Here is a 14326-nt window from a genome sequence, read left to right as displayed (position 1 = left end):
GCTCAGTGCTCACACCTCCTCTGAAGGGCAGAGCACTGAAAAAGGCACAACCTTTTCTCCCACTCTCCATGACTCACAAATTGTAAACCTGCCAAGACAACCTTGAGCTAAGTCTTTCACCACGTTACCTAACACACTGGCATAGAACTACTTCCCTGAGGAGGAACTGAGTGCCCAAATATTTATTCAGTTACAGCGTGAATAGAAATCTGTGAGTAGTATTGTATGACTGTCTTCATTTTCTTCCTGCAAACTATGCCTGATAGCCTACCAGCACACATTTATACCACAGTAGTGGGTCTGGGAAAGAGCTGATAGATAGAGATTAAGGACTGAGAGCAGAGAGAGAGAGCAGATGATACTCTGCCTCAGTCTGATTAACTGTGGTGTCCTGGAGGTGTTGATGGCTTGTTGCTGCTCCACTTATCAGCCGATCTAACAGCAATCCCATCACCACACACACACACACACACACACACACACACACACACACACACACAGGCACACAAACACACACACACACACACAAACACACACACACACACAGGCAAAAACACAAACACACACACACAAACACACACACACACACACACACAAACACACACACACACACAAACACAAACACACACACACGCCTGCAGGCAAAAACAAGTTGAGAACGTCAAGCCTGGGTAACATCACATTGAAGCCAGGATCTGATGCTGTGACCAGGTGTGTCTTCTTTTGTTAAAGGAGCCCCTTCTGAAGTGACTGTAGGTACACATCTCAACGGAATCACTCTGGCTAATGTGTGTGTCTCTCTGTGTCTGTCAGGGGTATTCTCATATGTTCTGTCTGATTTAGAGCATCCAGGTGTGTGTGAGTAGAAAACTCTCTGGCCAAGCAATTACATTTCCTCATCAAATAAGAACAAGGGAAAGAAGGAAATCAGAACACTACATTACTGGGGGGGGGGGGGGGGGGGCTGGAATACATGACAGTGTTGGTCCTCTAGGGTAATTCTTCTCAGAAGGGTAATTAAAACCGAAGGCAGATTCTCATTCTCTGTAAGCAGTCACACACCTCCACCCCTGGCTAAATGGCTCATAATCCACCCCTCCCTGATCCCCAGTTAAATACCCAACCCAAATATTTCCCTGTTAATCTGTGGTTGTCAGGGCCTGATCCAAACTGATGTACAGGCCACGACAGGTGGCTTTCACAGGGGCTACAGGCTGAGGGCGGGGCTATAGGCTGAGGGAGGGGCTATACACTGAGGGGGAGATGTAGGCTGAGGGAGGGGCTATAAACTGAGGGAGGGGCTATACACTGAGGGAGGGGCTATAAACTGAGGGAGGGGCTATAGGCTGAGGGAGGGGCTATAAACTGGGGAGGGGCTATAAACGGAGGGAGGGGCTATAGGCTGAGGGAGGGGCTATAAACTGGGGGAGGGGCTATAAACTGAGGGAGGGGCTATACACTGAGGGAGGGGCTATACACTGAGGGAGGGGCTATAGAATGAGGGAAGAGCTATAAGCTGGGGGAGGGGCTATAGGCTGAGGGAGGGGCTATACACTGAGGGAGGGGCTATAGGCTGAGGGAGGGGCTATATCAATCAATCAAATGTATTTATAAAGCCCTTCTTACATCAGCTAATGTCACAAAGTGCTGTACAGAAACCCAGCCTAAAACCCCAAACAGCAAGCAATGCAGGTGTAGAAGCACAGTGGCTAGGAAAAACTCCCTAGAAAGGCAGGAACCTAGGAAGAAACCTAGAGTGGAACCAGGCTCTGAGGGGTGGCCAGTCCTCTTCTGGATGTGCCGGGTGGAGATTATAACAGAATATGGCCAAGATGTTCAAATGTTCATAGACGACCAGCAGGGTCAAATAATAATAATCACAGTGGTTGTCGAGGGTGCAACAAGTCAGCACCTCAGGAGTAAATGTCAGTTAGCTTTTCATATCCGATCATTCAGAATATCTCTACTGCTCCTGCTGTCACTAGAGAGTTGAAAACAACAGGTCTGGGACAAGGTAGGATGTCTGGTGAACAGGTCAGGGTTCAATAGCCGTAGGCAGAACAGTTGAAACTGGAGCAGCAGCACGACCAGGTGGACTGGGGACAGTAAGGAGTCATCAGGCCAGGTAGTCCTGAGGCATGGTCCTAGGGCTCAGGTCCTCCGAGAAAGAGAGAGAGAAAAAAAATGAGGCCTACCATTCGAAGGCATGACAATGACCATGGGACAAAACAGCACAGAGATCTAGAACCAGGCTACCCAAAACATCCTAGGCTGAGGGAGGGGGTTCAGAGGCACAAGGGTCCAGGGCTCCTTGTAGTCTATATGGTATTTCAAGGATGTAGAAAACAAGTCCCATGTTTTAGGGATGTAGAAAACAAGTCCCATGTTTCAGGGATGTAGAAAACAAGTCCCATGTTTCAGGGATGTAGAAAACAAGTCCCATGTTTCAGGGATGTAGAAAACAAGTCCCATGTTTCAGGGATGTAGAAAACAAGTCCCATGTTTCAGGGATGTAGAATAGACGAAAACATAGATGTGAGCCTGGCAGTCCTGGAAGTCCATAGGATATGAGGTCTCCATATGACGGAGCTACGGTATAGTATAGCCTGGGCCCTTGATCTCTATGTTGATGTATAGTGTAGTCTGGTCCCAGATCTCTGTGTTGATGTATAGTATAGCCTGGGCCCTTGATCTCTATGTTGATGTATAGTGTAGTCTGGTCCCAGATCTCTGTGTTGATGTATAGTATAGCCTGGGCCCTTGATCTCAGTGTTGATGTATAGTGTAGTCTGGTCCCAGATCTCTGTGTTGATGTATAGTATAGCCTGGGCCCTTGATCTCTATGTTGATGTATAGTGTAGTCTGGTCCCAGATCTCTGTGTTGATGTATAGTATAGCCTGGGCCCTTGATCTCTGTGTTGATGTATAGTGTAGTCTGGTCCCAGATCTCTGTGTTGATGTATAGTATAGCCTGGGCCCTTGATCTCTATGTTGATGTATAGTGTAGTCTGGTCCCAGATCTCTGTGTTGATGTATAGTATAGCCTGGGCCCTTGATCTCAGTGTTGATGTATAGTATAGCCTGGGCCCTTGATCTCTGTGTTGATGTATAGTATAGCCTGGGGCCTTGATCTCTGTGTTGATGTATAGTATAGCCTGGGCCCTTGATCTCTGTGTTGATGTATAGTATAGCCTGGGCCCTTGATCTCTGTGTTGATGTATAGTGTAGTCTGGTCCCAGATCTCTGTGTTGATGTATAGGGTAGTCTGGTCCCAGATCTCTGTATTGATGTATAGTGTAGTCTGGTTCCAGATCTCTGTGTTGATGTATAGTGTAGTCTGGTTCCAGATCTCTGTGTTGATGTATAGTGTAGTCTGGTTCCAGATCTCTGTGTTGATGTATAGAGTAGTGTGGTTCCAGATCTCTGTGCTGATGTATAGTGTAGTCTGGTTCCACATCTCTGTGCTGTTTTGCCCCATGGTAATTGTCATGCCTTCGAATGGTAGACCTAGTAGTAGGAATGGCTTAATGCACAGACAGAGCTAAAAGGCTTGCATGCTGAAAGCTTCATAGCACCAGCCCAGCATCACAAGTGAGGGATTTTCAGTAAAAAAACTGAGGGGGTGAAGGCAATATGATTTGACAGAGATGAGAGGGGTTGCAATCTCCTGTGAGCCACTGTAACCCCCATCCCTCTCTTCTTCTCTCTCTTATTCTTTCTGTCTCTCCCTCTTTCTCAATCTTCTTTTCCCCCTCTCTCTCTCTCTCCCTCCCTCTCTACCTCCTTCCCTCTTCTACTCCTGTTCTGACTAATTGCCCAATTATGTTTTTGTGTCTTTTCTCCCCTCCGAGCTCTGCTTAATGAAACACTATCACACAGGGACAGAGGAAATCACAAGCAGAAAAACAAGAGAAACAGATATGAAAAACAAACAACAAAAAAAACTAGAAATTAAATCTGGTGTTGAAGGAACGGCGGCCACACCAATAATATCTGCTGGCCTGCATACATTATTTATGATCACACATCATTACTGCAATCATTTCAATCTGAGGGGGGAGGGATTGAGGCATGACAGAAATTCTGATGGTTTGACAGAGGAAATCGATGATCAGTTGAATTACTAACAGAGAAGACCAGCAGGGGTTAATAACCTCTATACTCAACATGAGCCTGTAGACACAATTGGCTAGGCTAGGTTAAGCTAGCAGCAGGAATATCTAAGATGGCCTGTCATAGAGAAAGCTGTTGCTGAGCTGAGACAAATGAAATTGTCACAGAGGTGAGTTATAAACAACCTCTTGGTCTAGGTTGACAGGAGAAATGGCAGAAAACATTTCATTCTCATTCCCCGTTACAAATGTACAGCACTAGAGTTAACGATTGGATTCCGGCGAGGTTGTTCTGTCTTTCTCTCTTTGTAGAAGTGACAAGGTTGAGGATTGTAAACAAATGTGTGTGGAACATGTTCTGTTGAAACACTTTGAGAGGGGAAAAGGGTCAGAAAGGAAGAGAAAGAGAGAAAGAACAAGAGAGGAAAATATAAGGAGGGATGGGGAAAGTAGACGCACATGGGTCTAGGCTAGGGGGTAGAGCGATGAGATTCTGGGAAACAGAAAGAGAGAGACAGGGAGAGAGAAAGTAAGAAGAAAACAGAAAGATTTAGAAAGAGACAGAGCAAGAGACAGAGCAAATGCATATGGACTGAAGAGAGAAGAGAAAAACACTGAACTGCATACTTTGATCTAAACACTCCCCTGACGTCATTGAGAGGTTCTGCACAGACTGTCTGACAGATGTGGCCTAAGCAGTGAGCCTAACACAAATGGCACCCTATTCCCTTTATAGTGCACTACTTTTGACCAAGGCCCATAACGTTCTGGTCAAAAGTAGTGCCCTATGTAGGGTCTAGGGTGCCATTTGGGACTAACCCATAGTACTGTGGTCCAGCTGAGTCTGAGAGGGGAGAACATCAACATCACCATGTATTAGTGTGCAGTTACCACACATGACAACACATGCACACTCTAATACTGTCCACATGAAAACACAGGAAGGGAACACAGACAGTTGACAGTTGACAATGACACGATCCAGTTATCATCAGCCTATCATTCTAGTTAAATAACCCAGCACCAGCAGTCATTGACATTGGTCACAGTGTTTGACCCATGCAATTACAGTGCAAACACAACCACACTATGGGATGTACTTCTCCAGTTGTCCAGTTGGCCAATGTGGGGATTGATTGCTGGAACACAGCACAGTGATTCTCTCTCTCTCTGGTTTCTCTGGTCTCTCTGGTCTCTCTCTCTCTCTCTCTCTCTCTCTCTCTCTCTCTCTCTCTCTCTCTCTCTCTGGTCTCTCTGGTCTCTCTGATCTCTCTCTCTGCTCTTTCTGGTCTCTCTCTGGTCTCTCTCTCTGGTCTCTCTGGTCTCTCTGGTCTCTCTGGTCTCTCTCTCTGCTCTTTCTGGTATCTCTCTCTGGTCTTTGTAGTCTTTCTGGTCTCTGGTCTCTCTGGTCTCTTTGGTCTCTCTCTCTCTTTCTGTCTCTCTCTGGTCTTGTTTGTCTTTCTCTCTTTCTGTCTCTCTCTCTGGTCTCTCTCTCTCTCTGGTCTCTCTCTCTCTCTGGTCTCTCTCTCTTTCTCTGCTCTAATCCCACAGACAAATTCATGTGATGATAAATGAGGTCATTGAGCCTGGGCCTGTATAGCAGCCAGGAACATTAGGAATATTACACAGAAGCATTCCTCATGTAGGGATATGTACTGGGGCAGCGGACCTGGACAGCAGCAATAGGGTAGCCTGTTAGACTGGTAACAGAACACAAGGTTTGTCACTAATGTCACTTTCATGGTTGTCATTCTTAGGATTTCACACTGATAATAACAGTGTTGCTGATTGGCCATCTCCCTGGCCCACTGATGCTGTTTGGCTGTGTCCCTGTTCCTTCTCTCAGCATGCCAGGTGGCACATAGAGCTGGAGCCGTGGGCCAGTGACAGCCACTCCCTGGAGGGGGAAGCACGGAGGTTCCTCAGCTACATCACATCACCGCAGGTGGGTCACACTCAGTCAATGCCTGTGTCTCAAATGGCACCCTACTCCCTATATAAGGCTCTACCTTGGACCAGGGCTCTAGTCAAAAGGACTGCACTATATAGGGAATGGGGTACCATTTGGGACTCACACAATGTTATTACATGTCATATCTGTACAATATTCATATGTACACAGATACATGCAGTGTACATGTACACATAATACAAATGCAGTGAATGAATGAATACTGTAGATACTGTATCTGATCTAGATTATAAAGCCAGATGGAGTGTCCTAGTTCTAGAACATTGCACTGTCTGTCTAGAATTGAGGAGGGAGACCAAAGTGGCTGCAGGACCATGTGTCTGTTCCCAAATCGCATCATAGTCACTGTAGTGCACTTCTTAGTGGTGCACTGTGTAGGGAATAGGGCGCCATTTGGGACACTGAATGGTTATTCAAATTAGCTGCTGCTGTGTAGTCTGACTGGAACTAAAGCTTCTATAGATGATTCAGTACTTTGTCATGCCAGTCAGTGGTGCATAAAGGTCTAACTGGTAAATAAACAGAGAATAACCAACTCGAACTGTAAACAAAGCACCCTTTTCATATTATGCTCATTGAAAAATATTTTGTCTTGCTTGACAGCTCACACATGCGTCATTACTCTAATGATTACCATAGAGATGGCATTCTGATTCGTCTGATTCGTCTCGTTCCTACTAAATCAATGAGAGGCTCTTGCCTTGTTAGATTGCTTGTTATTTCCTATGGCACAGGCAATCGATTGAAATGTTGTGTTGTGTGAGGATGAAGATTGAGAGGCAAAGACATACTCGGCTTTTATGTCCTTGTGTCTTACAGTCAGCAAAATACTAAATAAACCTGAAATGCACTGTGTGATGGAGGCTTCAGCATCGATGAAGGTGTTTAAATAGTCAAGTACATCGGATCCTTGCTAACAGTCCAAGTATTTTCTGATAATGAAGGCATTGTCCCTCCGTAATCAAATTAAGAAACATTGGCAACTTATTATCTTGTCTTTCATATACTGTGGGCCTACAGCCCTGCTAATAATAAAGCACCTAATCTATATCTAGCATGGCAGGCATGCTGCTCATAATGAGTAAGCCTTTGGGGGAGTGTGTGTGTGTGTGTGTGTGTGTGTGTGTGTGTGTGTGTGTGTGTGTGTGTGTGTGTGTGTGTGTGTGGAGGGGGTGAGTCATCCATCATCTACACTGACAGGCGGAGAGGGAGTTGCCATGGAGATTACAGTGTACCTCAGCAGTAATTCTGACTGACGTCGTGGTTGGCAGAACTCAGCCTCTGAGAGAGACACGCTGCACTGGGATTGTGCAATTAATATAATTAGACACATATACATACTGTGTATACACACACACATATACACTGAGTGTACAAAACATTAGGAACACCTGCTCTTTCCATGACATGACCAGGTGAATCCAGGTTAAAGCTATTAAATCCACTTCAATCAGTGTAGATGAAGGAGAGGAGACAGGTTAAAGAAGGATTTTTAAGCCTTGAGACAATTGAGAAATGGATTATGTATGTGTGCAAATCAGAGAGTGAATGGGCAAGACAAAATATTTAAGTGCCTTTGAACGGGGTCTGGTAGTAGGAGCCAGGCGCACCGGTTTGAGTGTGTCAAGAACTGCAACACTGCTGGGTTTTTTACTCTCAACAGTTTCCTGCACGTATCAAGAATGGTCTGCCACCCAAAGGACATCTAGCCAACTTGACACAACTGTGGAAAGCATTGAAGTCAACATGGGCCAGCATCCCTGTGGAACGATTTTGACACCTTGTAGAGTCCATGCTCTGATGAATTGAGGCTGTTTTGAGGTCAAAGTGGGGGGGTGTAACTCAATATTAGGAAGGTGTTCATAATGTTTTGTTCACTCAATATATATATATATATATATACACACACACACACACACACACACACACACACACACAAACACACAACAGTGGGAAGGGTGGAGAGTGCGATTGATAAATGTAACATAGTGTAGTATTGCAGTGTATTCAAAATGACAACAAAGTGTCACAACCTCTCTGTACAGAGTAGATTCATCATATCGCACGATATAGAAAGAATAATGTTGCAGTAAAACATTTGTTCAGATGAACAACAATGATGGGTCAATACTGTTCAATACCACACACTTTTGCTGGTTATGCAATTATGAACCTCTACAGCACATAACCAACCGCATTATGAACCTCTACAGCAAATAACCAACCGCATTATGAACCTCTACAGCACATAACCAACCGCATTATGAACCTCTACAGCACATAACCAACCGCATTATGAACCTCTACAGCAAATAACCAACCGCATTATGAACCTCTACAGCACATAACCAACCGCATTATGAACCTCTACAGCACATAACCAAGCGCATTATGAACTTCTACAGCACATAACCAACCGCATTATGAACCTCTACAGCACATAACCAACCGCATTATGAACCTCTACAGCACATAACCAACCGCATTATGAACCTCTACAGCACATAACCAACCGCATTATGAACCTCTACAGCACATAGCCAACCGCATTATGAACCTCAACAGCACATAACCAACCGCATTATGAACCTCTACAGCACATAACCAAGCGCATTATGAACCTCTACAGCACATAACCAACCGCATTATGAACCTCTACAGCACATAACCAACCGCATTATGAACCTCTACAGCACATAACCAACCGCATTATGAACCTCTACAGCACATAACCAACCGCATTATGAACCTCTACAGCACATAACCAACCGCATTATGAACCTCTACAGCACATAACCAACCGCATTATGAACCTCTACAGCACATAACCAAGCGCATTATGAACTTCTACAGCACATAACCAACTGCATTATGAACCTCTACAGCACATAACCAACCGCATTATTAACCTCTACAGCACATAACCAACCGCATTATGAACCTCTACAGCACATAACCAACCGCATTATGAACCTCTACAGCACATAGCCAACCGCATTATGAACCTCAACAGCACATAACCAACCGCATTATGAACCTCTACAGCACATAACCAACCGCATTATGAACCTCTACAGCACATAACCAACCGCATTATGAACCTCTACAGCACATAACCAACCGCATTATGAACCTCTACAGCACATAACCAACCGCATTATGAACCTCTACAGCACATAACCAACCGCATTATGAACCTCTACAGCACATAACCAACCGCATTATGAACCTCTACAGCACATAACCAACCGCATTATGAACCTCTACAGCACATAACCAACCGCATTATGAACCTCTACAGCACATAACCAACCGCATTATGAACCTCTACAGCACATAACCAACCGCATTATGAACCTCTACAGCACATAACCAACCGCATTATGAACCTCTACAGCACATAACCAACCGCATTATGAACCTCTACAGCACATAACCAACCGCATTATGAACCTCTACAGCACATAGCCAACCGCATTATGAACCTCAACAGCACATAACCAACCGCATTATGAACCTCTACAGCACATAACCAAGCGCATTATGAACCTCTACAGCACATAACCAACCGCATTATGAACCTCTACAGCACATAACCAACCGCATTATGAACCTCTACAGCACATAACCAACCGCATTATGAACCTCTACAGCACATAACCAACCGCATTATGAACCTCTACAGCACATAACCAACCGCATTATGAACCTCTACAGCACATAACCAACCGCATTATGAACCTCTACAGCACATAACCAACCGCATTATGAACCTCTACAGCACATAACCAACCGCATTATGAACCTCTACAGCACATAACCAACCGCATTATGAACCTCTACAGCACATAACCAACCGCATTATGAACCTCTACAGCACATAACCAACCGCATTATGAACCTCTACAGCACATAACCAACCGCATTATGAACCTCTACAGCACATAGCCAACCGCATTATGAACCTCAACAGCACATAACCAACCGCATTATGAACCTCTACAGCACATAACCAACCGCATTATGAACCTCTACAGCACATAACCAACCGCATTATGAACCTCTACAGCACATAACCAACCGCATTATGAACCTCTACAGCACATAACCAACCGCATTATGAACCTCTACAGCACATAACCAACCGCATTATGAACCTCTACAGCACATAACCAACCGCATTATGAACCTCTACAGCACATAACCAACCGCATTATGAACCTCTACAGCACATAACCAACCGCATTATGAACCTCTACAGCACATAACCAACCGCATTATGAACCTCTACAGCACATAGCCAACCGCATTATGAACCTCAACAGCACATAACCAACCGCATTATGAACCTCTACAGCACATAACCAAGCGCATTATGAACCTCTACAGCACATAACCAACCGCATTATGAACCTCTACAGCACATAACCAACCGCATTATGAACCTCTACAGCACATAACCAACCGCATTATGAACCTCTACAGCACATAACCAACCGCATTATGAACCTCTACAGCACATAACCAACCGCATTATGAACCTCTACAGCACATAACCAACCGCATTATGAACCTCTACAGCACATAACCAACCGCATTATGAACCTCTACAGCACATAACCAACCGCATTATGAACCTCTACAGCACATAACCAACCGCATTATGAACCTCTACAGCACATAACCAACCGCATTATGAACCTCTACAGCACATAACCAACCGCATTATGAACCTCTACAGCACATAGCCAACCGCATTATGAACCTCAACAGCACATAACCAACCGCATTATGAACCTCTACAGCACATAACCAAGCCGCATTATGAACCTCTACAGCACATAACCAACCGCATTATGAACCTCTACAGCACATAACCAACCGCATTATGAACCTCTACAGCACATAACCAACCGCATTATGAACCTCTACAGCACATAACCAACCGCATTATGAACCTCTACAGCACATAACCAACCGCATTATGAACCTCTACAGCACATAACCAACCGCATTATGAACCTCAACAGCACATAACCAACCGCATTATGAACCTCTACAGCACATAACCAACCGCATTATGAACCTCTACAGCACATAACCAACCGCATTATGAACCTCTACAGCACATAACCAACCGCATTATGAACCTCTACAGCACATAACCAACCGCATTATGAACCTCTACAGCACATAACCAACCGCATTATGAACCTCTACAGCACATAGCCAACCGCATTATGAACCTCAACAGCACATAACCAACCGCATTATGAACCTCTACAGCACATAACCAACCGCATTATGAACCTCTACAGCACATAACCAAGCGCATTATGAACCTCTACAGCACATAACCAGCCGCATTATGAACCTCTACAGCACATAACCAACCGCATTATGAACCTCTACAGCACATAACCAACCGCATTATGAACCTCTACAGCACATAACCAACCGCATTATGAACCTCTACAGCACATAACCAACCGCATTATGAACCTCTACAGCACATAACCAACCGCATTATGAACCTCTACAGCACATAACCAACCGCATTATGAACCTCTACAGCACATAACCAACCGCATTATGAACTTCAACAGCAAAGCAAAAATCTTCCAATACAACAGAATCATCGCTACCACAGCAATACATGGATGGATAAACGGCTGTTTAAAATTCTATACCATTCTGTATTTTATGTTTTTGGTATGGCCCTTTTTTTTACAATGTCCTTGTTACGTCCTGCTTCCTTTTATGTCATAAGCTCTGTTAGGAGAGGCTAAAGGCATATTCATCTCTATGGATAAATGATTCTCTTCTAAAGATTGAAGCAGTCGGAAACAAGACATTCCAAAGCCTTATGACATCACAACAAGAAAGAACGCCCCTAAAGATTCTAGACTCCTTACAGATTTTTTTTTGTGGCATGGGAAAGAATGCAGAAATGTCAACAGACTTTGTAAAGGGCAGATGGAGTGGTTAATGAATGCTGTAAGAGACGAATAACAGACATGGATATGGGTCTAGCACAGGATCACTATGATACAATGCAGGAGAGATCAGAACACAGATAAAATCATGGTTTTAGTCGGACTGTTATTAACATGAAGGTTCAGTGAGGTTCAGAAGAGAAGGATCAGTCACCGGTCTCTGCAGAGCAGTGGACTGGACAGTATCCCACACAGGGAGCCACACAGCCTAAGCTGCAGTCTGTATGGGAAAGACATTGTGATTACAACACATGATCAGTCTCAGTCTCTGTCAATGTCCGCTGGTCCAGTCAAGTTCAGACAGTCTCTGGAGACAGAAGAGATAAAGCAATCAGACAGCAAACAGTCATAAATCCTGACTGTTTCAAAACCTCCCACACACACTCAGACATTCAGGACGCACACACACACATGCACACACACACACATGCACACACAATGCACACACACACGCACGCACACACACACACACACACACACACACACACACACACACACACACACACACACACACACACACACACACACACACACACACACACACACACACAATTGGATTGTTGACTGGCACTAGCTGAACCTGTCATTCACCTTGGGAAGCGTTCTCTTTCTCTTTTGTCAATGGAATCCTTGAACATTAAGACAAGATGAAGGTGCCGTGTCACTTGTGGGATGGAGAATCATGTTAAGGATGGAGGACGCATTTCTTAACACTAAATCCAATCTTTTCTCCTTTACTGAAACCAAAAGGAAAAGAAGGCGAGGGGTAGAGGAGGAGAAATTGAGAGAGTGCTGAACGATGAGAAAGAAAAACATGTTGAAATATGAATAAGGCACCTGGTGAATGAATCTCAGAATGTGTGTACAGTATGTGGGTGTGTGTGGTGAACATGTGATGGGACAGGGGCAAGCATAACTATGGTACATGACATCGATGGCGATCACAATTACGATAATGATAACGATGGCGATGATAATAACGATGACAATGATATTTTTGGGGACAGGTGTATTAATGACCCCTGTGTCTACCTACAGGTGTTTTGTGGCCCCCCTTCCCCAGAGAGCCCCGTGGTACAGGGAGGTCAGGAGGGGCCAGAGGGGCGCTGGGCAGTGTGTCTGGACAGCAGGTACAGCCTGGCACAACGGATACACATCCAACACTGCCGGGTCTACTCTCTGGGGTGAGTACACACACACATGCACACACAGGCACACACACATGCACACACAGGCACACACACACACACACACACACACACACACACACACACACACACACACACACACACAAACATGCACACGAATGCATACACACCTCCACATGCACACACACACAGCACGGGCACACACAAGCCAGCACGCGCACACAGAGGAACAGCCTGGCCCAAACCAATCACATCATATCTCTGGAGTGAGTGTCAAGTAATCTAGTGGCTATATTGCAGGTTATAAAGGTATTTGACCTTCCAGGAGAGGCTGTGTCCCTGCTGTATTTCCAGGGCCGAGCTGGACTGGCTGGGCTTGGCAGTGGCAGCATGGTAGAGTGGAGGGTTAAAGAGATTAAACCGCTGGAGGGCCTATTAATGTGGGTGTTGAGAGACAGCACAGGTGTGCTGACAGCTGCAGGGTTAGCAGTAAGCAGGCTCTGGACACTAATTGGGACAGTAAAGGACAGTATAGGAGGGTAGAGGAAGGTAGAGGACGGTAGAGGATGGTAGAGGACGGTAGAGGACGGTAGAGGACGGTAGAGGGTAGAGGACGTAGAGGAGGGTAGAGTAGCGTAGAGGAGGGTAGAGGAGTGTAGAGGACGGTAGAGGAGTGTAGAGGACGGTAGAGGGTAGAGGACGTAGAGGAGGGTAGAGTAGCGTAGAGGAGGGTAGAGGAGTGTAGAGGACGGTAGAGGAGTGTAGAGGACGGTAGAGGGTAGAGGACGTAGAGGAGGGTAGAGGAGCGTAGAGGAGGGTAGAGGACGGTAGAGGACGGTAGAGGGTAGAGGACGTAGAGGAGGGTAGAGTAGCGTAGAGGAGGGTAGAGGAGTGTAGAGGACGGTAGAGGGTAGAGGACGTAGAGGAGGGTAGAGGAGCGTAGAGGAGGGTAGAGGACGGTAAAGACGGTAGAAGAGGGTAGAAGACAGTAGATGAGGGTAGAGGAGCGTAGATGAGGGTAGAGGAACGTAGAGGACGGTAGAGGGTAGAGGACGTAGAGGAGGGTAGAGGAGGGTAGAGGGTAGAGGACGTAGAGGA

General features: G+C 45.4%; 1 protein-coding gene across 1 annotated transcript in view; it reads left to right on the top strand.

Annotated features, from left to right (window-relative positions):
* The window catches only part of LOC115177747 (methyltransferase-like protein 24), a 56826-nt gene that overhangs the window by 24645 nt on the left and 17855 nt on the right, over positions 1 to 14326 (top strand). The window contains exons 2-3 of the mRNA XM_029738738.1: positions 5959 to 6057; positions 13119 to 13264. Coding sequence (XP_029594598.1) covers positions 5959 to 6057; positions 13119 to 13264 — 245 coding nt within the window. The remainder of the gene's footprint in view (positions 1 to 5958; positions 6058 to 13118; positions 13265 to 14326) is intronic.

The sequence above is a fragment of the Salmo trutta genome, chromosome 1 (assembly GCF_901001165.1).
Source record: "Salmo trutta chromosome 1, fSalTru1.1, whole genome shotgun sequence".
NCBI lineage: Eukaryota > Metazoa > Chordata > Actinopteri > Salmoniformes > Salmonidae > Salmo > Salmo trutta.
The sequence above is the reverse complement of the archived record's forward strand: the minus strand, read 5'-3'. Positions and strand labels throughout refer to the sequence as shown.